The sequence below is a fragment of the Populus alba genome, chromosome 16 (genome assembly GCF_005239225.2).
Source record: "Populus alba chromosome 16, ASM523922v2, whole genome shotgun sequence".
NCBI lineage: Eukaryota > Viridiplantae > Streptophyta > Magnoliopsida > Malpighiales > Salicaceae > Populus > Populus alba.
In genome coordinates this window covers 14167200-14189413 of record NC_133299.1, presented here as the reverse complement: position 1 = coordinate 14189413, position 22214 = coordinate 14167200, and the positions used below count along the sequence as shown (strand labels likewise).

The 22214-nt window shown below is 37.7% G+C and overlaps 1 protein-coding gene and 2 pseudogenes across 1 annotated transcript; all 3 read left to right on the top strand.

Annotated features, from left to right (window-relative positions):
- The first annotated feature begins 541 nt into the window (after nt 1–541).
- On the top strand, nt 542–9050 carry LOC118039368 (receptor-like protein 6; annotated as a pseudogene).
- Nucleotides 9051–13613: 4563 nt separating this feature from the next.
- On the top strand, nt 13614–14307 carry LOC118039329 (receptor-like protein 9DC3; annotated as a pseudogene).
- A 3032-nt stretch (nt 14308–17339) lies between these two features.
- LOC118039328 (receptor-like protein 54) lies at nt 17340–19886 on the top strand. Its single transcript, XM_035046017.2, has one exon. It carries the CDS (start codon nt 17358–17360, stop codon nt 19719–19721), a length of 2364 nt encoding a protein of 787 aa, XP_034901908.2. The 5' UTR covers nt 17340–17357; the 3' UTR covers nt 19722–19886.
- Nucleotides 19887–22214: the final 2328 nt, after the last annotated feature.

Sequence of the window (22214 nt, the reverse complement as noted above, 5' to 3'; positions counted from 1 at the left end):
TGTTATTTTTAAATCAATTGCTTCACATTATTTTACATTGATCCCATTCAATTATTTCACAAAGGCCCAAAAAATATATCCATTGTTTGGAACAAAAAATTAAGTGATTAAAATTGAACTTTTTCTTTACAAAAGAAATTGAAGGGTTTTTTTTTTTTAATCACAGAGGCCTTAAGAGCTCTTCATTATTAGCAGACACACATTCTTCGCTCATTCGAAAATCTAAAAAGATACATCAATGAAAAAATCTCCATTGTTTTCAATCAAATCAATGAAGACTTCCTGTAGCTCCCAAGTCTTCGTGTAACTGAAAAATCTCCGTTGTTTTCAATCAAATCAATGAAAAATACTCTTAGAGCTTCTTTGTTTACTTTTCTACCAGACTGAATATTTTTGTCTATATAAACTGCTTTATTTCCCTTATTTGTTTTTTTGAAATAAGTCGATATATTGAAAGGGCTAACTAGAAAGTAGCCAAAAAATTCATTTATTTCCCTTATTTGTTTATTAAAAAAGATAGGAGTTTCTTTACTAAAAAAACATGGCATCACCTGTGCGTTTCTTAACCATGCGGATGCTTTCGCTCTTTTTGCTGTCGTTTTTTCATCTTAGAGCTTGTCACTCTTCTCCCTCCATGCAGCCTCTATGCCATGATGACGAGAGTCATGCCTTGTTGCAGCTCAAGGAAAGCCTTGTCATTAATGAGTCCGCTTCTTCTGATCCTTCTGCATCATGGAAAGTTGATGGAGAAACCGGTGATTGCTGCTCATGGGATGGTGTTGAATGCGATGGGGACTCTGGTCATGTGATCGGCCTTGACCTCAGTAGCAGCCGCCTTTATGGCTCCATCGACTCTAATAGCAGCCTCTTCCACCTTGTTCAGCTAAGAAGGCTTGATCTTGCGGACAACGACTTCAACAGCTCTGAAATCCCTTCTGAGCTTCGAAATCTCTCAAGGCTGTTTTATCTAAATCTCTCAATATGTGGCTTCTCTGGTCAGATTCCAGGAGAGATCTTAGAGCTTTCCAAGTTGGTTTCCCTTGACCTGGGATGGAATTCTTTCAAGCTCCAAAAGCCTGGTCTGCAACATTTAGTTGAAGCATTAACCAACTTGGAGGTGCTCCATCTCACTAAAGTGAACATATCAGCCAAGCTACCGGAGTCCATTGGGAATCTCAAATCATTGAAAGAATTTGACGTGAGAGATTGTCATTTTTCAGGGGTGGTACCATCTTCACTTGGTAATCTTACGAAACTAAGTAATGTCAAATGAAAATCAAGAAGAACCAGGTTTACTAATTTTGGATTTTAGTAGAGAAGATAGCAGAAAAAGAGGATTAACTAAGGGAAGAAGTCTGACGTTTTTATTGCAGAAAATAAAGATTACAAGGAATAGAAAACAAGTAGCCTCACACCACTCAAGAGAATCACTCTCATTTTTGGAATCACACCAAATACAAAGAACTTTCATTAACATCTATCTAATCCAGACTTACAACCTTCATTAAATAAAAATTACATAATACAGTTATTTACTAGATAACTACCAACTAAGATAAGAACAAACAGTTATAGTTAACTTCTCCTGCCACTTGGAAGTATAATGTGATCTTCATCCATTATTAATTAACTGCCTCCTTGTCAACCTGCTTTGCTGGAACATTCACATTAACATGCATTGTTGGAATTTTGGCGAGCACAGAATATTTCAATCCTCTGGCCTCTGTGAAATCTGTAGCTGCTGCAACACATTGCTCCTTGCTAGAATCTTGGTCCCTTTCATTTGCATCACTAAGCTCTCTTCCCCAGGAACTTGCCTCAGGCAAGTAATGCTCAACATAATCTGTAAAAAGTTGAGGATTAAGACGATGGACTTCAGAACCTTGTAGCCAAACTGCTTCTGATTTCGGCTTGGATGCCCACTTTACCAAAAACTTATAGTAACCTCCCCTTCTGGTAGAGACAAATTGATGGGTTAATATTGAGTCAACAATTTCTGGTGCAGGTTGAACTTGTGGAACTGTTGAAGGGGAATCCTGTAATTCTTGAGAAGACATGCAACCTTGATAAGCCGTAAGGTCTTCTATATTGAAAATTGGACTGAACTGGAAATCAGACGGTAAATCAATTAAATAAGCATTAGATCCCAATTTCTTAAGGATCTTAAATGGACCGATCTTCCTGGCGTGTAGTTTGTGATACATTCCAGGGGGAAATCTTTCAGGTCACACTCTGATCAAAACCAATTCCCCCTCCTTAAAATGCAGCTCCCTCCTGTTTTTGTTAGCCTGTGCAGCGTATTTAACAACCTGTTCTGCCATCTTGCTTTTAACTTCTTCATGTAGGCTCGACATAAAGGCTGCAAAGTCCACTCCTGCTTCACTAACTTTTTGAGGTAGAGGTAAAGGAGTAACATCAGTAGGAATCTTCGGTTTTAGCCCATAAACTAATTCGAATGGTGTGGTGCCTGTTGTCCGGTTGACAGAATTGTTGTATGCAAATTCAGCCTGTGGTAAAATGAGATCCCAACTCACAGCATGTTCATTAATTAAACATCTGAGCAGATTACCTAGGCTTCTGTTGGTAACCTCAGTTTGGCCATCCGTCTGTGGGTGGAAGGCACTGGAAAATAGGAGTTTGGTACCCATCTTAACCCAAAGAGTCTTCCAAAAATAACTAACAAATTTAACATCCCTGTCAGATACAATGGAGACTGGAACGCCATGTAAACGCACAATTTCTTTTAAGAACAGTGAAGCAATATGGGAAGCATCAAAAGTCTTACGACATGGAATAAAGTGAGCCATTTTAGAAAATCGATCCACCACCACCATGATAGAATCATTACCTCGAGCAGTTCTTGGAAGGTCAAGTACAAAGTCCATACTCAAATCAACCCAAGGTCTCTGTGGAATTGGTAATGGTGTGTACAAGCCAGTGTTGTGTTTACCACCCTTGTTCATTTGACAAATTCTGCACCTGCTCACAATAGTGTTGATGTCCCTCCTCATATTGGGCCAATAGAAACGATCAGCAACCAAAAAATATGTCTTGTCTTGCCCAAAATGACCTGCCATTCCTCCTCCATGTAGCTCCTGAATAATGAACTCCCGTAAAGATCCCTTAGGAACACAAATCCGACCACCCTTCAACAAATATCCATCTATTAGTGTGTAATCTGCAACCGTATTGGAAGGGTTGTTGTGCAAGGACTCCCAGACTTCCTTAAAATCTGCATCAGTGTCATAGTGATCCTTCATAGAAACCATCCCTGAAGAATTTGTTGTGAGGAGCAGCAATGGATGAGGTCTGCGGCTAAAAGCATCTGCCACCTTGTTTTCTTGTCCAGTTTTGTGTTTAATAACAAAACTGAATTGTTGCATATAGCTAAGCCACCGAGCATGCTTGGCACTTAACTTGTTTTGAGATTGCAGATACTTTAGTGAATCATGATCTGTAAAAAGAACAAACTCACGATGAATAAGGTAAGATCTCCAGTGTTTCAAAGTCTGCACTAGCGCATAAAATTCCAGGTCATATGCTGAATACTTCCTCCTGGTTTCATTCAATTTCTCACTAAAGAATGCAATTGGATGCCCTGCTTGACTTAGCACCCCCCCAATACCAACATGAGAGGCATCACAAGAAACTTCAAAAAGTTGAGAGAAATCTGGAAGTTGTAGAACAGGGGTCTTTGCCATCTTTTGCTTAATGTCATTAAAAGCACGTGCCGCGGCAGGAGTCCATTTAAAGCTTTTGGCCTTCAGGCATTCTGTAATGGGAGCCATGATAGTGCTGAAAGCTTTGATGAATCTGCGATAAAAGGTAGCTAGGCCATGGAAGCTCCTGACTTCAGAAAAAGATTGAGGTTCTGGCCACTGTGTGATTGCTTTAACCTTCTCAGGATCTGCTTCTACTCCTTGTTGAGAGATTACAAAGCCTAGGAAATTTATTTTGGATTGAAGAAAAGAGCACTTGCTGCGGTTGGCATAAAATTGCCCTTGCTGAAGCACCAACATAATTTGTTTTAAGTGATCAATATGTTCTTCAATATTATGACTAAAAATGAGTATGTCATCAAAATATACTACAGCAAACTTGCCCAAAAATGGCTTTAACATCTGGGTCATTACCCTCATGAAGGTGCTTGGTGCATTGGTTAAACCAAAAGGCATCACAAGCCATTCATACAACCCCTCTTTTGTTTTAAAAGTTGTCTTCCACTCATCCCCGGGCCTTATGCGTATCTGATGATAGCCACTTCTTAAGTCTAGTTTAGAAAAGATCTTGGCACCCCCTAGTTGGTCAAGCAAATCATCTAGTCGTGGGATTGGAAAGCAATACTTAACTGTGATCTTGTTAATAGCTCTACTGTCAATGCACATTCTCCAACTTCCATCTTTTTTTGGGGTGAGTAGGGCTGGTACTGCACAGGGACTTAAGCTTTCCCTGATGAAACCTTTGTTGATAAGATCATGTATCTGCTGCTGTAACTCCTGGTGTTCAGTTGGGCTCATCCGATAATAAGGAAGATTTGGTAGAGTAGAGCTTGGAACCAAATCAATTGCATGTTGTATGTCACGTAACGGTGGTAATTGGGAAGGAAGCTCTTCTGGGAAAACTTCTGCAAACTGCTGCAATAGTTGTTGAAGAGCAATAGGTAAGACATCCACTGTTTGTTGCATTCTCTCCACCACAGCTTTGCAAACCAGTATGAACATAACCGGAGTTTCAAGTAAAGCTTGTTGAAACTTCTGGAGTGACAGTATCATGGTTGAATTTTGTTGAAATTCTCTGATGGGCAAGGGCTCCAACACCAACTTTTTATTCTTGACTTTTAATGAATAAGTATTGTCATACCCATCGTAATTCACCCTTCTATCAAATAGCCAAGGTCTGCCCAAGAGTAAATGACATACTGTCATAGGAAGCACATCACACCAAACTTCATCTTCAAAGTGACTGCCCAAAGAAAATTGTATTAAACAACGATGTTGTATCATAACAGGATGGTTGTCAGTGATCCAACTAACGTTGTATGGAGCAGGGTGTTTTTCCTTATGTAACCTCAGTTTCTCCACAGCTTCAGTAGATATGACATTAAGTCCACTGCCGTTGTCAATTATCACATTGAGTGCCTTGCCCTTGTGTGCAACTCGAGTATGAAAAATGTTAGTTCGTCTCCAATCATCTTCCACTTGTGTTGTTGGAGTAGCGTGATTGGAAAGCATTCTGTGGACCACGCAAATAGGTAAATCAGAAGCCTGCACCCTCTCCTCTTCCATTTCTTCACTGTCTTCTCCCACCGTGTCTTGGTCTTCATTAGATGATTCAGGTGCTACTTCAGGATTTAATTCAAAAGCATGCATAATCTTCTTCTCCTTTGTAGGGCATACTGCAGCAAAATGCCCATATCCTCTGCACTTATAACACTGCGGACCCTCAGTGCCTACTTTGGGTTTATTCAGATCACCATACGCTCCTGGAGTTTTGACATTGTTCATGCTACCCTTCACATTATTTTGCACCGGTGTAGGCCTACTCATACCACGCCATTCTTTCACTGACTTACTTCTGTTGAATGTTTGTTGCTTCTCTATCTGCAATGCAAGTTGGTAAGCTTCATCTACTGCAAACAGCCTGGCAACATACATGTCCTTCCTAATATCTCCTCGTAGCCCCTTTAGATAGCGAGCAAGAGTTTGTTGATCAGTCTCTATAATCTGGCTCTGCACGGTCAAATCATGAAATCTCTCTGTATATTGATCTACAGACATGTTCAATCCTTGAGCCAATCCAAGCATGTCTTCATACACCATTTGTTCATAGTTGCTTGGCAGGTACTTCGTTTCTAATCGAGCCTTCATCTCAGCCCAATCTTGTATAGAAGGCTGGTTGGTGCGTCTCATATGTTCTTCTACACTTCCCCACCATACACGTGCAGCACCCTTGAGTTTCAATTTAACAAACCTGACCCGTCTGTTTGCTGGTACTGCAAACCATTCAAAATAATCGTCTAAAGATACCATCCAATCATGGAAAGCATCAGGATCAAACTTGCCATTAAAGTCGGTCACATCAACCTTCATGTTTCTAGTAAAGTCATCTACCATTCTTCCATTGTCTCTGTATCTATTCCCGCCCAGGTGTTCTCCTACTTCTTCATCATCCATACCCACATCTCCTATAGGGTTCTGTGCCATTCTGCCCCTTCTATGCTCTCCATTGTTACTCCTTTCTTCTATGCCATCTAAACGAACAGCAATGGTGCCCAAGGTACGGGTGACTAACTCCATTTGTTGTTGTAGTTGGTGTAGCAAGGAAGTGGGGTCATTTGGTGGAAGAGTCTGTTGTGGGGGGTTCAAAACGGGTTGTGCAGGTGTTTGATGTGGGGGGTTCAAATTAGGTTGGGAAGGACCAGGATCCTGCAATCCCTGATTGGGATGATATGAATTGCCACTACGGGTTTCAGGCATGGGAGAACAGAAATCGAAATGTCAGCTCTGATACCAATTAATGTCAAATGAAAATCAAGAAGAACCAGGTTTACTAATTTTGGATTTTAGTAGAGAAGATAGCAGAAAAAGAGGATTAACTAAGGGAAGAAGTCTGACGTTTTTATTGCAGAAAATAAAGATTACAAGGAATAGAAAACAAGTAGCCTCACACCACTCAAGAGAATCACTCTCATTTTTGGAATCACACCAAATACAAAGAACTTTCATTAACATCTATCTAATCCAGACTTACAACCTTCATTAAATAAAAATTACATAATACAGTTATTTACTAGATAACTACCAACTAAGATAAGAACAAACAGTTATAGTTAACTTCTCCTGCCACTTGGAAGTATAATGTGATCTTCATCCATTATTAATTAACTGCCTCCTTGTCAACCTGCTTTGCTGGAACATTCACATTAACATGCATTGTTGGAATTTTGGCGAGCACAGAATATTTCAATCCTCTGGCCTCTGTGAAATCTGTAGCTGCTGCAACACATTGCTCCTTGCTAGAATCTTGGTCCCTTTCATTTGCATCACTAAGCTATCTAGACCTTTCTCATAACAGTTTCTGTGGGAAAATCCCTTCCACATTTGTCAACCTTCTCCAAGTTTCTTATCTGTCGCTTTCTTTCAACAATTTCACATCTGGTACCTTAGATTGGCTTGGTAATCTAACCAAACTCAAATATGTAGGCTTGTCACAAACCAATTCATACGGTAACATTCCATCCTCTCTTAGAAACTTGACTCAGCTCACCGTCTCGGCGCTTCACGAAAATAAATTGAGTGGTCAAGTTCCACCTTGGATAGGAAAGCATACCCAATTAATCTCACTATTCCTTGGTGTCAACGAACTGCACGGTCCGATTCCTGAGTCTATTTATAGGCTTCAAAATCTTGAAGATCTTGACCTAGCATATAATTCCTTTAGTGGTTCTTTGGAATTGCACCTTCTGCTTAAGTTCAGAAACCTTTCTTCACTCCAATTATCAGATAACAATTTCTCTCTGCTTTAAAGTCACAATGCTACCATTCCTCCGCCAAAACTTGTACTCTTGACGTTAAGTCGATGTAATCTAGTTGAACTTCCCAGTTTCTTGCGTGATCAGAACCATCTGGAGTTTTTAGAACTTGAAGACAACGAACCTGTGGGACACATACCCAAATGGTTTATGAACATGAGTATGATAACCCTCGAGGATCTATCTCTGGCTGGCAACCTTCTGACAGGTTTTGAGCAATCCTTTGACGTTCTTCCATGGAATAATCTACGCTCACTGTCTCTTAATTCAAACAAGTTCCAAGGATCCCTTCCAATTCCACCACCAGCAATCTATGAATATGAAGTCTCTGACAACAAATTAAATGGAGAAATCCCAGAAGCTATTTGCAATCTGACTTCGCTTTCTGTCCTTGATTTGTCAATTAACAATTTGAGCGGCAAACTTCCTCAATGCTTGGGCAATAAAAGCAGCACTGCTACAGTTCTGAATCTCTGCAGCAATAGTTTCAGTGGTGATATTCCTGAGACATTCACAAGTGGCTGCTCTTTGAGGGTCTTTGATTTCAGTCAAAACAAGTTGGAGGGGAAGATACCAAAATCATGAGCCAATTGCAACAAGCTAGAGATTCTCAATCTTGAACAAAATAACATAAATGATGCCTTTCCTTCTTGGTTGGGTGTTCTTCCTGATTTGAGGATTCTGATATTGAGATCTAATGGGCTCCATGGTGTGATTGGGAAATCTCAAACCAACGTTGAATTTCCGAGGTTACAGATTGTTGACCTCTCCAACAACAGTTTTAAGGGTAAGTTGCCACTTGAATCCTTCCGATATTGGACTGCTATGAAAAATGTCCGTAATGATCAGCACTTGATTTACATGCAAGCAAACACAAGTTTCCAAACATCGCATATTAGAATTGCCGATAATTATGAGTACTCAATGACAATGACAAACAAAGGTGTGATGAGACTATATGAGAAGATTCAAGATAGTCTCACTGCTATCGATCTCTCAAGCAATGGTTTTGAAGGAGGAATTCCAGAGGTCCTCGGAGATCTCAGAGCACTTCATTTGCTCAATCTCTCCAACAACTTTCTCAGTGGTGGCATCCCTCCATACTTGTCCAACATGAAAGAGCTTGAAGCTTTGGACCTTTCTCATAACAAACTCTCAGGAGAGAATCCAGGATTGTGTGGGGAGCCGTTGTCAAAAGAATGTGAAAATGATGAGGACTCGCTGCCAGCAGCTAAAGAAGATGAGGGCTCGGCATTTCCATTTGAATTTGGTTGGAAGGTGGTGGTGATAGGTTATGCAACTGGGTTGGTAATTGGAGTGATTCTTGGATGCGCTATGAACACAAGGAAGTATGAATTGCTGGTGAAGAATTATTTTGCGAGGTGGCAAAACAAAGGTCAAAACTTGAAGACTCGCCTGCATAATTAAGGTGTTTTCTAGTTTGTCAATCATGTTAAGATTGTGTTTTCTTTTCGTTGTGTTCTCTTTCTTAATTTTCACTTGTAAGGATAAGAGTGATTTTCTCTTGGATGGTCTTTTATGCATAAAATAGTTATAAAATTAAGTCCAGTCATCCACATGAAAATATTTCTGTTCAATAATATTTTTAAATAAAATTTTAACCCAAAAAATATAATCTATCCATTCATCCACCCATGCATTATAAACATTGAATAATCCACGTTGTTTTCAATCAAATCTTGTTTCCTTCACAAGAACTAATTATTTATCTTAATCATTATCCCTGTCATTAATCATAGGGATAAGATGAATGTGCTTGTAATAGAAGTTGTCATAATTTAATTTTTAAATAAATAATATAAAATAAATAGATAAAAATATATTTGAGAATAGAATTAAAATAATATAAATTTAAAATTCAAAAATAAAATTATCAGAATAAATTGGTTAGAAATTAAAGAATTAATAAATTTAAAAAATTTAATTAAAATTTGAATTAGTTTAATTAATGAAATTAAAAAAATTAATAAGTTTGTGACTTAATTAAATTTTAATTTAAATAATTAAATAGATTCATTGAAATTAATCCAAGGGTAAAATTAAAAGGGAATTTAATTGTGGTCCAATTTTCAAATTTCCAAAGAAAGCAGGGGACAAAATGAAAATGTCACTTTCTGCCGAAACGGCGCTGTGCTGGGGATCGTGCATCTTCTCCGTCCCGATTCAACCGGAGAGCTAAAAATCCGGCAACACTAGACCCACGATGCTGACATGATCTCTTGCCCACGATTCCCACCATTTCTGGAGGCAGGGATACCAGACCTTCTCTGGCTTCATAAAAGCCAGAGGAAGGCCTCAGCAAATGTGGGGGGAGGATTTTGGGACCGAAAAAAATCAACCCAAAAACAGAGGCCTCAGCAACGGAGTTGGAAACCAGAAGGAAAAAAATCAGGGGAAGGCAGGGGCAGTAGAATAAACAGAGATTACACAGAGAAGGCGAGAAAGGCACAGGAGAGTCATAGATCAGCCCTGCTATATTTGTCTCCGTCCCTGCAGAAAAAGAACAACAAAGAACCAAGGACTATTGACAACCGGCATCACCATTGTCTAGTTTCCTTCATCTTAAAACAGAGGAGACAAAACGCAAACAAAGAAAAAAAACAGAGGGAAAGAACACAAGCAGAGGAAAGTCACTAGATCGCTGCTACTGCCTTCACCGTTTCCAGAACCAGGAGAGAAAGCAAAGGAAAGCAGAAGAAGGAGCAGAGGAGAGGAGGCAGTGTCGGCCAGCCAGAGCTTCCCCATCGCTGTCTTCACCCAGGTAAGCTCTCTTCCTCAAGCTCTGCGAATTTAAATCTTCAATATGATGTTCAAAACAGTGCGAAGGTAAATTAATTACCTTCGCACTGTGAAGAGGCACGCGTGAACTGGTTCACGCGTGCCCGTTGCGTGGCCCAGTTATTGGCCTGAGCCAATAACCGGGCCAGGCCAGCTGGGTCCAGCCCAGCCCATATGGGCTGAGCTGGGCCCAGCCCCCAAAAAAAATAGAAAAAAATGAAAAAAAATAAAAATATTTATGCATAAATAAAAATAATGTAAATTTATTAGTTTATTCACTAACGTCAGAGTCAGGAATAAAAATACTGGTTTAAATTTATATTATTTTTATTCGTTGTATTTTATTTTATTTAGCTAGAAAAAAATAAAAATTATGCATGCGTAAAAATAAATTTATGTTGTTTGTTTATTCACTGACACTAGAGTCAGGAATTAAAAAAAATACTGATTTAAATTTATTTTGTTTTTATAACTACGTAATATTTACCAACGCCAGAGTTGGAAGTATCTGTAGTTCAATATTCATTGGCGTCAAAGTTAAGAATATTATAAGCAAATTATTATAGCAAAAACTAATAACATTTAACAATTTAAGACAAAACTATCAATGCAATCTGCTTTAGGCAAAACGTTTAAGGGGTGCTAATATCTTCCCTTTTACATAATCAGTTCCAAACAAGGATGTCAAAAACGCTTTTTTGACACGACACGGAACATACAATAGAAACTCGACTCGTAAACTCGAATCGTAAAATCATAAAATCAGAAGTAAAATTTTTTAACTAAAAATCATAAAATCGCAAGTAAAATATTTTAACTAAAATCATAAAATCATAAAATAAACATCCAAACATTTTAAATAACTTTAAAATATAATACAATATAATTATGTCCATAGAATTTTATTAACTAAACATTAACAAACTTAAAACAAATAATATATTAGTGTGTCATATAAACTAAACATGACCTCATTGCCTTGATCTTCATTGTCACGTATCTCCAGTTCAAGAATCAATATATATACCAATAAGGATGTCTAGTGCTGAGAATTGAATAAAATACAACAAAAAAACCAACATATAAATACAAAGAAAACACAACCATCCCTTGCAGCAGCAACTAATGCAGGGTTATCTTCAATTCGAAAGTCCCTCCTAAACCAAACAATGGTCTTACTGCTACCCATTAGGATCATAACCCCTTTTGCACCAGAAGATATGCAAATATAAACAAGCTCTTGGTTATTATCCAGCATATATAAGACAAATCATTGCAAGCACCTCTCTCTGTTTAACCAAATATTCTTCAGCTAATTCTTTTAACTCTATGTGCAACAAGAAGATGAGATATCATGTGACTGAAGAATCAATATATATACCAAAATTCAGGACAGTATTAAGCATTCATTTCATGCTCTGCCCTTCTAGTGGGAATTGCAATAAAAAGGAAGATGGGTTTTGGAGCTATATATGATGTAGCACAGTAGCAGCATTGTAGCAACCAGAAACTAAAAGCAACCATTTGAAAGCAACATATTTGGTATCGTCTATCAGATTAGGACACAAACATGCAAAGATTGCAAAAACCCAATATGGCAATATATATTTACACACATACAAGACTTGTCAGCACAGTTAATAAGGCATGCGAAATTACAAAAGAGAAAAGATCTTATGATTCAGCAAATGAGCAAATGTTAATATGACAGGCACTCAACTCTTATTCTATATCAGACACTTCGTCGCCATGGATGAGGGGAAAAAGAAAAGATTAACAGAAAATAATGTGTTTACCTGGAAGATTTTCAGCACCAGGAAGATTTTCAGCACCAATTGCAAGATTAACAGCAAGTACAAGATTATTTAACTGCCAAATCACCCAAAAATGATATAAGATTGATAACCCAAAAATGATATAAAACATGATAGAGAAGGAGAGAATCAAGCAAACCTGGCCACTAATGAAAGAATCCAGCAAGCAAAGCTGAGAGAGTGGAGACTGGAAACTGGAGACCGGACAGGCGAAGACAATCAGATCAAAGGCAAACGAAATAAAGAAAAAAATGGGGGTTTTGAGAGAAAGAAAGAGAGTGGAAGGCGTTGGCTTCTGCTGGGTTTAAGATTTGAGAATCAGAGAATGTGAGATCTGCTTCTGCTAGGGTTGAATTTGAGAATCAGAGAATATGAGATTTGGGGGAAGCGGAAAGGAAAAAGGAGAATTTTGTGAGACTAACGGGATGGAAAGGAGAGGATTGAGAACAATAAGAAGATTCAATAGTTTTTTTAATTCTGTCGAACTCGGTAAACTCGGTCCGAGTTTACCGAGTTTGACCGGTTTAACCGAGTTTGACTGAGTTTACTAATTTTCGAGTTTTCTACCCGATTTCACACGGTATATCTGAGTTGACTCATAAAATTATACGATTTTACGAGTCAACTCTCGAGTTTAACAACCATGGTTCCGAACCATAGAATCTTTGTTGACCAGTTAGAGTTCCTAGTGACCATAATACTAGGTGACGACTTCTTAAACAAGATCATTTCTTGTTAAAGAATAGGATACAAGAAATTCATTCTTTCCATAATCAAGATTAATTTTTAAGGCCATCACAATGTCCGGTGCGATACAAGTCTTCAGATCAGTAGGTTGAAGATTAAAGATTAAATTGCAGTTCTTCTGAGCAACAACAAAGAACATCAATGGCACCATAAAGGAAATAAGGACTTTGAATTAAATTTGGCAGTAGTGCAGATGTCTTTGGAGAAAATGTTTTTGATAAAAATCAAAGCTTATATTTATTAGTTTAGCAACATGATATAAAAATATTTGAAATGAAAACTAAAGCCCTTTTTTGATTGAAAAAATATATATACTCATAGCTTTTCCCTTCTATTTTTATTGAAGAATACTTTTATTTTTATTAATTTCTTCATTATTTAGGATGGATTTTTTCCTTAAACAAACATTTCATCAATTCCTTCAAGTCAAACGGTTGTGCTATCAAATAGAGAAAAAAATAATAATAACTTAATATACACTCGATTAACCTTTTGTTTTCTATGATAATTGAATATAATAATAATAAAAAAATTAAAACTTTTTACTTATTCAGAAAACAAAACAAAACCCATGCATTAACAAAACTAAAACCTTTTACACATTTAAAGAGAAAAGTTATCACAAATAATAATAATAATAATAATAATAATAAATTTAAAACTTTTGCTCATTTAAGTTTTTTGTTAATATTCTGACAATTCAATATCATTTCTCAATGACAATGACAAACAAAGGTGTGATGAGACCATATGAGAAGATCCAAGATGGTCTCACTGCTATCGATCTCTCATGCAATGGTTTTGAAGGAGGAATTCCAGAGGTCCTCGGAGATCTCAAAGCACTTCATTTGCTCAATCTCTCCTACAACTTTCTCAGTGGTGGCATCCCTCCATCCTTGTCCAACTTGAAAGAGCTTGAAGCTTTGGACCTTTCTCAGAACAAACTCTCAGGAAAGATTCCTGACCAACTTGCACAGCTCACCTTCGTCGCGGTCTTTAATGTGTCTCACAATTTTCTCTCAGGTCGGATACCACGAGGAAACCAATTCGAGACATTTGACAACACTTCATTTGATGCGAATCCAGAATTGTTTGGGGAGCCGTTGTCAAAAGAATACGGAAATAATGGCGAGGACTCGCTGCCAGCAGCTAAAGGGATTTCAACTTGAATTTGGTTGGAAGGTGGTGGTGATAGGTTATGCAAGTGGATTGGTAATTGGAGTGATTCTTGGATGCGCTATGAACACAAGGAAGTATGAATGGGTGGTGAAGAATTATTTGGAGAGGTGGCGCAATACAAAGGTCAAAACTTGAAGACTCGCCTGCATAGAAGTTGATTTCTAATTATTAAGGTGTTTTCTAGTTTGTCAATCATGTTAAGATTTTATTTTCTTTTCCTTGTCTTCTCTTTCTTAATTTTCAGTTGTAAGGATAAGAGGGATTTTCTCTTGGATGGTCTGTTAATTTCATATACTAAAAATAAGATGGTATTTTGAATAGAGAGTTTAGTTTTATTAATTTATTCTCAACCGAAGAAATTAGTTTACTCCGCCAGGATAAGAGTGATTTTCTCTTGGATGGTCTTTTATGCATAAAAGAGTTAAAAAATAGCCATCCACATGAAAATATTTCTGTTCAATAATAATTTTAAATGAAATTTTAACCCAAAAAATAAGTGGATCCTCTTTCAATTTGATAATAAATGCATCCATATTCACTATGTTTTTTATAAACAAATTCTAACTATTTTAAATTCATTAATTCCATTAATCCCAATTATTTAGTATCTTTACATAATCAATCCCTTCATCCACCCATGCATTAACATTGAATAATCCGCGTTGTTTTCAATCAAATCTTGTTTCCTTTACAAGAACTAATTATTTGTGGTGGTAATGCATATATATGCATCTAAACCATTCTGTTTAAAGTCCCACGTTTATCACAGGGAAAGGTAATAGAAGTCTCCAGAGTATGTTGAACATTAAAGATTAAATTGCAGTTCTTCTGATCAACAATAAACAACATCAATGGCACCATCAAGGCCATAAGGACTTTGAAGAAAATGTTTTTGATAAAAATCAAAGCTTATTACTCATTAATTTTTATTAAGCATTATTTTGAGAAACATGAAAACTAAATATATATTAGTTTTTAGCAAACATGTTATAAAATATTTAAAATGAAAACTAAAACCCTTTTTTGATTGAAAAAATATATATACTCATAGCTTTTCCCAACTATTTTTATTGAAGAATAGTTTTATTTTTATTAATTTCTTCATCATTTAGGATGGATTTTTTCCTTAAACAAACATTTCATCAATTCCTTAAAGTCAAACGGTTGTGCTATCAAATAGAGTAAAAATTAATAATCACTTAATATATATATAGACACACACACACGGGTATGTTATCAAATAGAGAAAAAAAAAATAACAATCACCTAATATATATATTCGATTGACTCCAATAGAAGAAATTAAAATTACTAGATGTACTCAGTTCAGAAAATGAAACAAAGAAAGTCAGTGATCCAATCGTTAAATCTCATAACCAAATAATCTACAACATGATGAATATACAAAAAAAGTTTATTGCATGCATTAAAAATATTATTGAATTCAATTTGCAAGCACCAAAGCTTGCATAACAATATTTCTTTTAATCCAAGTAATATTATTATTGTAAGAATCTGGCTCCTTCACGTATTAATTTGTAGAAGCATAGCAACAATCTATATTAAAAAGCCTACATTTTCAAATTGTGAAAACCTCAACTTCATTATAATATTCTTAACAAAATAATACAAAAAAACTTCCCTATATGAAAACATCTCCAACATTCCACTTTAGCATACCCATTGGAGGAGATAGCCAAGAAGAATCACTTCTTATGTTTGTCTTGTTAGTCTACATAAAAAGATCACTCGATAAATAAAGTAAATCTGATCTAGTTAGCAAAAATTATTATTATTAAATTTTATCTAAATAACAACCGGTATTCTAAATAGACCAAACTACACCAAAATGGAACAAACACCACACTTTTTTTTCATAGATTTGAGTTATTTATTGAATTATTTTCAAAAGTTTCTTTCCCTGTTTCTTAAAGAATCATTAAAATGAAAAGAAAAAAAAAGTTACGTTTTCTTCATTTTTGATAGCGAATGTTTTTATGAAATTCATTCATTATATTATTTTTAAACCAATTGCTTGATAATATTTTAAATTGATCCCATTATATATTTAGCATCCGAATATTCAGTTCTTTCGTTTCGTACACTCCATTCTTCGCAATAAGGAAATTGAAGTTTTTCTTTACGAAAGAAATTGAAGTTTTTCTTTTTCACAGAGGACTTAAGAACTCTAAATTATTAATTTGCAACCGCACATTCTTTGTACACTGAACAATATAAATAAATACATCAACGAAAAATCCTCATTGTTTTCAATCAAATCTTGTTTCCTTCACAAGAAGTTATTTGTGATAGTAATGCATATGTTATAATAACATCCAAAAACCATTCTGTTTAAAGTCTTCAACCCATCTCCCACGGCTCTCTTAGTCACCTGGGAGCTTTCCTCTTCACTTCAAAATAAGGGGTAAAGTCTCTGCTAATGTTATAAGTCATTGAATACAAGGATGATTGTGGTGAAAATAGAAGTCTTCAGAGTAAGTTAAATGCTCAAGGCCAACTTGATTCAGACCACGACATACATGTTGCATTCATTTCTTTGAGACCATATCACAAGTTTGTGATTTTGGCCAATTAACTTTGTCCAGCAACTTCTTCGTGCTCTAGAATTTAATGAAACAAGACAACGACTCAGAATTTGAATGAAATTGGCTGTCGAGCATAAAGTCTTTGCAGATGAGACTATTCATGTTGACTGCTTGTTTACTTTTCCACCATACTACTATATATATCAAACCTTTTAGTTGATAGGAAAAAGTGGTGATTGCTGCTCATGGGATGGTGTTGGATGCGATGGGGACTCTGGTCACGTGATCGGCCTTGACCTCAGTAGCAGCTGTCTTTATGGCTCCTTCGACTCTAATAATTTTTTTAATAACATATATAGAAACGAGGAATAACTAAGTTATTATAACTCAAAACTTTTAAGGAATATAAATATCATAACTATGGAGGGAGAGTCACCTAAAATATTTTATTTTTATTTGTCTATATCTTATTTTCCACAAAATTATTACAATATTTTATATAAAAAATTAGAAAATTGTAATCATAATGAATAAAAAAGAAAAATTATTTTATTACAATATTTGCTTGTCGAAACTTTGGCATGTGTGGTGGGAGACTTGGACTTTGAAATTGGATGGGGCCCTATATAAACTCCATTGCCTCACTTATTTGCTCATTAAGAAAACCAAGGATTAATTTACTTTTAGAGAAAGATAGTTAACAAAAAAAATAAAATTGCATCACCTGTGTGTTTCTTAACCATGCGGATGATTTTCCTCTTTTTGCTGTCTTTGTTTCATCTTAGAGCTTGTTATTCTTCTCCTTCCATGCAGCCTCTATGCCATGATGACGAGAGTCATGCCTTGTTGCAGCTCAAGGAAAGCCTTGTCATTAATGAGTCTGCTTCTTATGAGCCTTCTGCCTATCCTAAGGTTGCATCATGGAAAGCTGATGGAGAAAGAGGTGATTGCTGCTCATGGGATGGTGTTGAATGTGACGGAGACTCTGGTCATGTGATCGGCCTTCACCTCAGTAGCAGCTGCCTTTATGGCTCCATCGACTCCAATAGCAGCCTCTTCCACCTTGTTCAGCTCAGAAGGCTGAATCTTGCCGACAACGACTTCAACAACTCTGAAATCCCTTCCGAGATTCGAAATCTCTCAAGGCTGTTTGATCTAGATCTCTCAATGTCTGGCTTTTTTGGGGTGATACCATCTTCACTTGGTAATCTTACAAAACTGAACTCTCTAGACCTTTCTTATAACTTTTTCTCTGGGAAAATCCCTCCTTCTTTGGTCAACCTTCTTCAACTTACTGACCTGTCGCTTTCTTCCAACAATTTCGGTTCTGGTACCTTAGATTGGCTTGGTAATCTAACCAAACTCAGTTTTGTAGGCTTGAGAGAAACCAATTCATATGGTAACATTCCATCCTCTCTTAGAAACTTGACTCAGCTCACCGTCTTGGCGCTTCGAGGAAATAAATTAACTGGTCAAATTCCATCTTGGATAGGAAACCATACCCAATTAACCGCACTAAAACTTGGTGTCAACGAACAGCACGGTCCGATTCCTAAGTCTATTTATAGGCTTCAAAATCTTGAAGAACTTGACCTAGCATTTAATTTCTTTAGTGGTACTTTGGATTTGAACCTTCTTCTTAAGTTCAGAAACCTTTTTTTACTCCAATTATCGCATAACAATCTATCTCTGCTTAATAGCAACAATGCTACCATTCCTCTGCCAAAACTTGAAGTATTGTTGTTAAGTGGATGCAATCTAGGTGAATTTCCCAGTTTCTTGCGTGATCAAAACCATTTAGAGCTTTTATTTTTTGCCGATAACGAGCTTGTGGGCCACATACCCAAATGGTTTATGAACATGAGTACCATAACCCTCGAGCATCTATATCTGGCGGGCAACCTTCTAACTGGTTTTGAGCAATCCTTCGACGTTCTTCCATGGAATAATCTACGCTCACTGGATCTTAGTTCAAACAAGTTCCAAGGATCCCTCCCAATTCCACCACCAGCAATCTATGAATATAACGTCTCGAACAACAAATTAAATGGAAAAATCCCAGAAGTTATTTGCAATCTGACGTCGCTTTCTGTCCTTGATTTGTCAAATAACAATTTGAGTGGCAAACTTCCGCCGTGCTTGGGCATTAAAAGCAGCACTGCTTCAGTTCTGAATCTGCGCAACAATAGTTTCAGGGGTGATATTCCCGACACCTTCACAAGTGGCTGCTCATTGAGGATCGTTGATTTCGGTCAAAACAAACTAGAGGGGAAGATACCAAAATCATTAGCCAATTGCACCAAGCTAGAGATTCTCAATCTTGAACAAAATAAGATAAATTGCGTCTTTCCCTCTTGGTTGGGTGTTCTTCCTGATTTGAGGGTTATGATTTTGAGATCTAATGCGCTACATGGTATGATTGGGAAACCTGAAACCAACGTTGAATTTCCGAGGTTACAGATTGTTGACCTCTCCAACAACAGTTTTAAGGGTAAGTTGCCACTTGAATATTTCCGAAATTGGACTGCCATGCAAAATGTCCATAATGAGCACTTGATTTACATGCAAGCAAACATAAGTTTTCAAACATCGCATCATGTAATCGAAAATTGGTATGAGTACTCGATGACAATGACAAACAAAGGTGTGATGATCTTATATGAGAAGATCCAAGATAGTCTTACTGCTATCAATTTCTCAAGTAATGGTTTTGAAGGAGGAATCCCAGAGGTCCTCGGAGATCTCAAAGCACTTCATTTGCTCAATCTCTCCAACAACTTTCTCAGGGGTGGCATCCCTTCATCATTGTCCAACTTGAAAGAGATTGAATCGTTGGACCTTTCTCTGAACAAACTCTCGGGAGAGATTCCTGGCGAACTTGCACAGCTCACCTTCCTCGAGGTCTTCAATGTGTCTCACAATTTTCTCTCAGGTCCGATACCACGAGGAAACCAATTCGGAACATTTGACAACACTTCATTTGATGCAAATCCAGGATTGTGTGGGGAGCCGTTGTCAAAAGAATGTGGAAATGGTGAGGACTCGCCGCCAGCGGCTAAAGAAGATGAGGGCTCGGGATTTCCACTTGAATTTGGTTGGAAGTGAAGGAATTATCAATTTATATAGAAATGTAATAGAAATGAAGAAGAGCAAAGAGTATATAGGAAGAAGAACAGAGAATCAAACTGTTAGTATAGAAGCAGAAGACGAATTCTTGCACTGTTGTATATTTGCTTTTGCTTAACTATTACATTCATTATTCTCTGTTTATATATGCAGCATAAGAAGATACTATACGGAGAAATATGCATGCTAACAGATTCTCCTTTAACAAATAATGCTAACAACTTTGTAACAATATTAATTCCTAATCTTCTGACACTTGGCAGCATTAGGATCGTTGATATCTTCACATGCTCCCTCAATCACATGCTGGGAGGAACCAAGCATGAGATTGGAACAATGATGCTGAAATAGAGAAATGGAAAGGCCTTTGGTGAGGATATCAGCAAACTGATCACAAGAGGAGACATGTTGAAAACCAGTAAATCACCCATGATAACCCGCTCTCTCACAAAAATGATAATCAATCTGAAGATGCTTCATCCTGGAATGGAACACTGGATTGGAAGCAAGGGAGATAGCAGAAATATTATCACAATGAATTAAAGGTGGAAGAAGTAAAGGAATATGAATGTCACATAGGAGCTGACGAATCCAGGCAAGTTCAGCAGCAGTGATTGCGAGAGCGCGATATTCAGCCTCCGTTGACGAACGAGAAACAGTATGTTGTTTCTTAGAAGCCCAAGAAATAGGGCTGGAACCAAAATACACAAGAGAACCAGAGATAGACCGACGGTCATTAGGATCTCCAGCCCAGTCGGCATCACTGTAGGCCTGCAAATGAAGAGGACCAGGACGAAAGTGAAGGCCAAGATGTAGGGTACCTTTGAGATATCGTAAAATACGTTTGACGGCGACAACATGAGAAACCATCGGATTATGCATGAACTGGCAAGCTTGATTCACTGAAAAGGCAATATCAGGCCTGGTGAAAGTGAGATATTGCAAGGCTCCCACAATGCTCCTGTATTGCTGCGGATTAGAATAGGGCTGGCCATCATCTTTGAGCAAGTGATGATGAGGAAGACAAGGAGTAGCACAAGACTTGGAATTCTGCAAATCAACCCTGGCAAGTAAGTCAATGACATAGCTGGTTTGAGATACAAATAAACCAGTAGGCAGATAGGAAATCTGCAGCCCCAAAAAGTGATGCAAGGGACCCAAGTCTGTGAGGTCAAATTCGTGAGACAGAGCAGTAATAACAGATGAAATAAGGGAGGAATGGCTGCCAGTTAGAATGATATCGTCAACATAGAGGAGTAAGAGCAGAGTGCCATGAGAAGAGTGCTGAACAAACAAAGAGGAATCAGCAAGAGATGCTTGAAACCCCAAGCTGGGCAAAAAACTTGTGAAGCGCTCATTCCAGGCACGAGGAGCCTGCTTAAGACCATACAAAGACTTCTTCAGCCGGCAAACAAAATCAGAGGGATGAGCCTTACTAACAAAGCCCTGAGGTTGTGTCATATAAACCTCCTCATGAAGAATGCCATGCAAGAATGCATTCTTCACATCAAGCTGCCGCAAGGACCAATGAAAGTGAGCTGCAAGGGCAAGAACCAGGCGAACAGTGGTGGGTTTCACCACAGGGCTGAAGGTTTCTCCATAGTCAATACCCTCCTCTTGACTAAACCCCTTAGCCACTAACCGAGCCTTATGACGAGCAATAGAACCATCAGCATGTTTCTTCAGTCGGTAGACCCATTTACAGCCAACAAGATTTCTGTCAGGTGGCAAAGCAACAAGGTCCCAAGTACCTTGGGCATGAAGGGCCTCAATTTCTTCCTGCATGGCTGATTGCCATGCAATAGTGGCAGAAGCAATTTTGAATGATCGAGGTTCAACCTGCGAAAGATCAAGAGACTGAACAGTGGCAGAATATGCCTTTTTCTTGGAAATGCCATTCTTAGACCTTGTAGTCATGGGATGAATATTAATAGGGGATAGAGGCAGAACAACACACAGTCGCTCAGGGTAGAAGTCTGGATCCAAGGGAAGAGGAGAAAGGGCAGGGGAGGGCAAGTAAGATGAGGGCTGTGAAGACATACCAGTGGATGAAGAAGGTAAGGATGCAGAATGAGGAGAAACAAGAGGCAAAACAGAGTTAGTAAGAGATACAGATGGGGAAGAAGGAGAGACAACATGCATATACAGAGAGGGAGATACTGCTGGCAGAGGCACAGAAATATAAGGAAATACTGATTCATCAAAGAGTACATGGCGAGAGACAAAGATGCGATTGGTATGAAGAGAAAAACAAATGTAACCTTTATATTGGCCGGCATAGCCTAAAAAGATGCATGTGGAAGTTTTGGGCTGTAGTTTATGAGTGTTATAAGGCCGAAGTAAAGGGAAACAAGCACAACCAAAGATACGCAAGTGATGGATGACAGGAGAGGAACCATACAGCAAGAAAAAAGGAGATTGCAGCTGGAGAATTTTACAAGGCAATCTATTAATCAAGTAGATGGAAGTAGC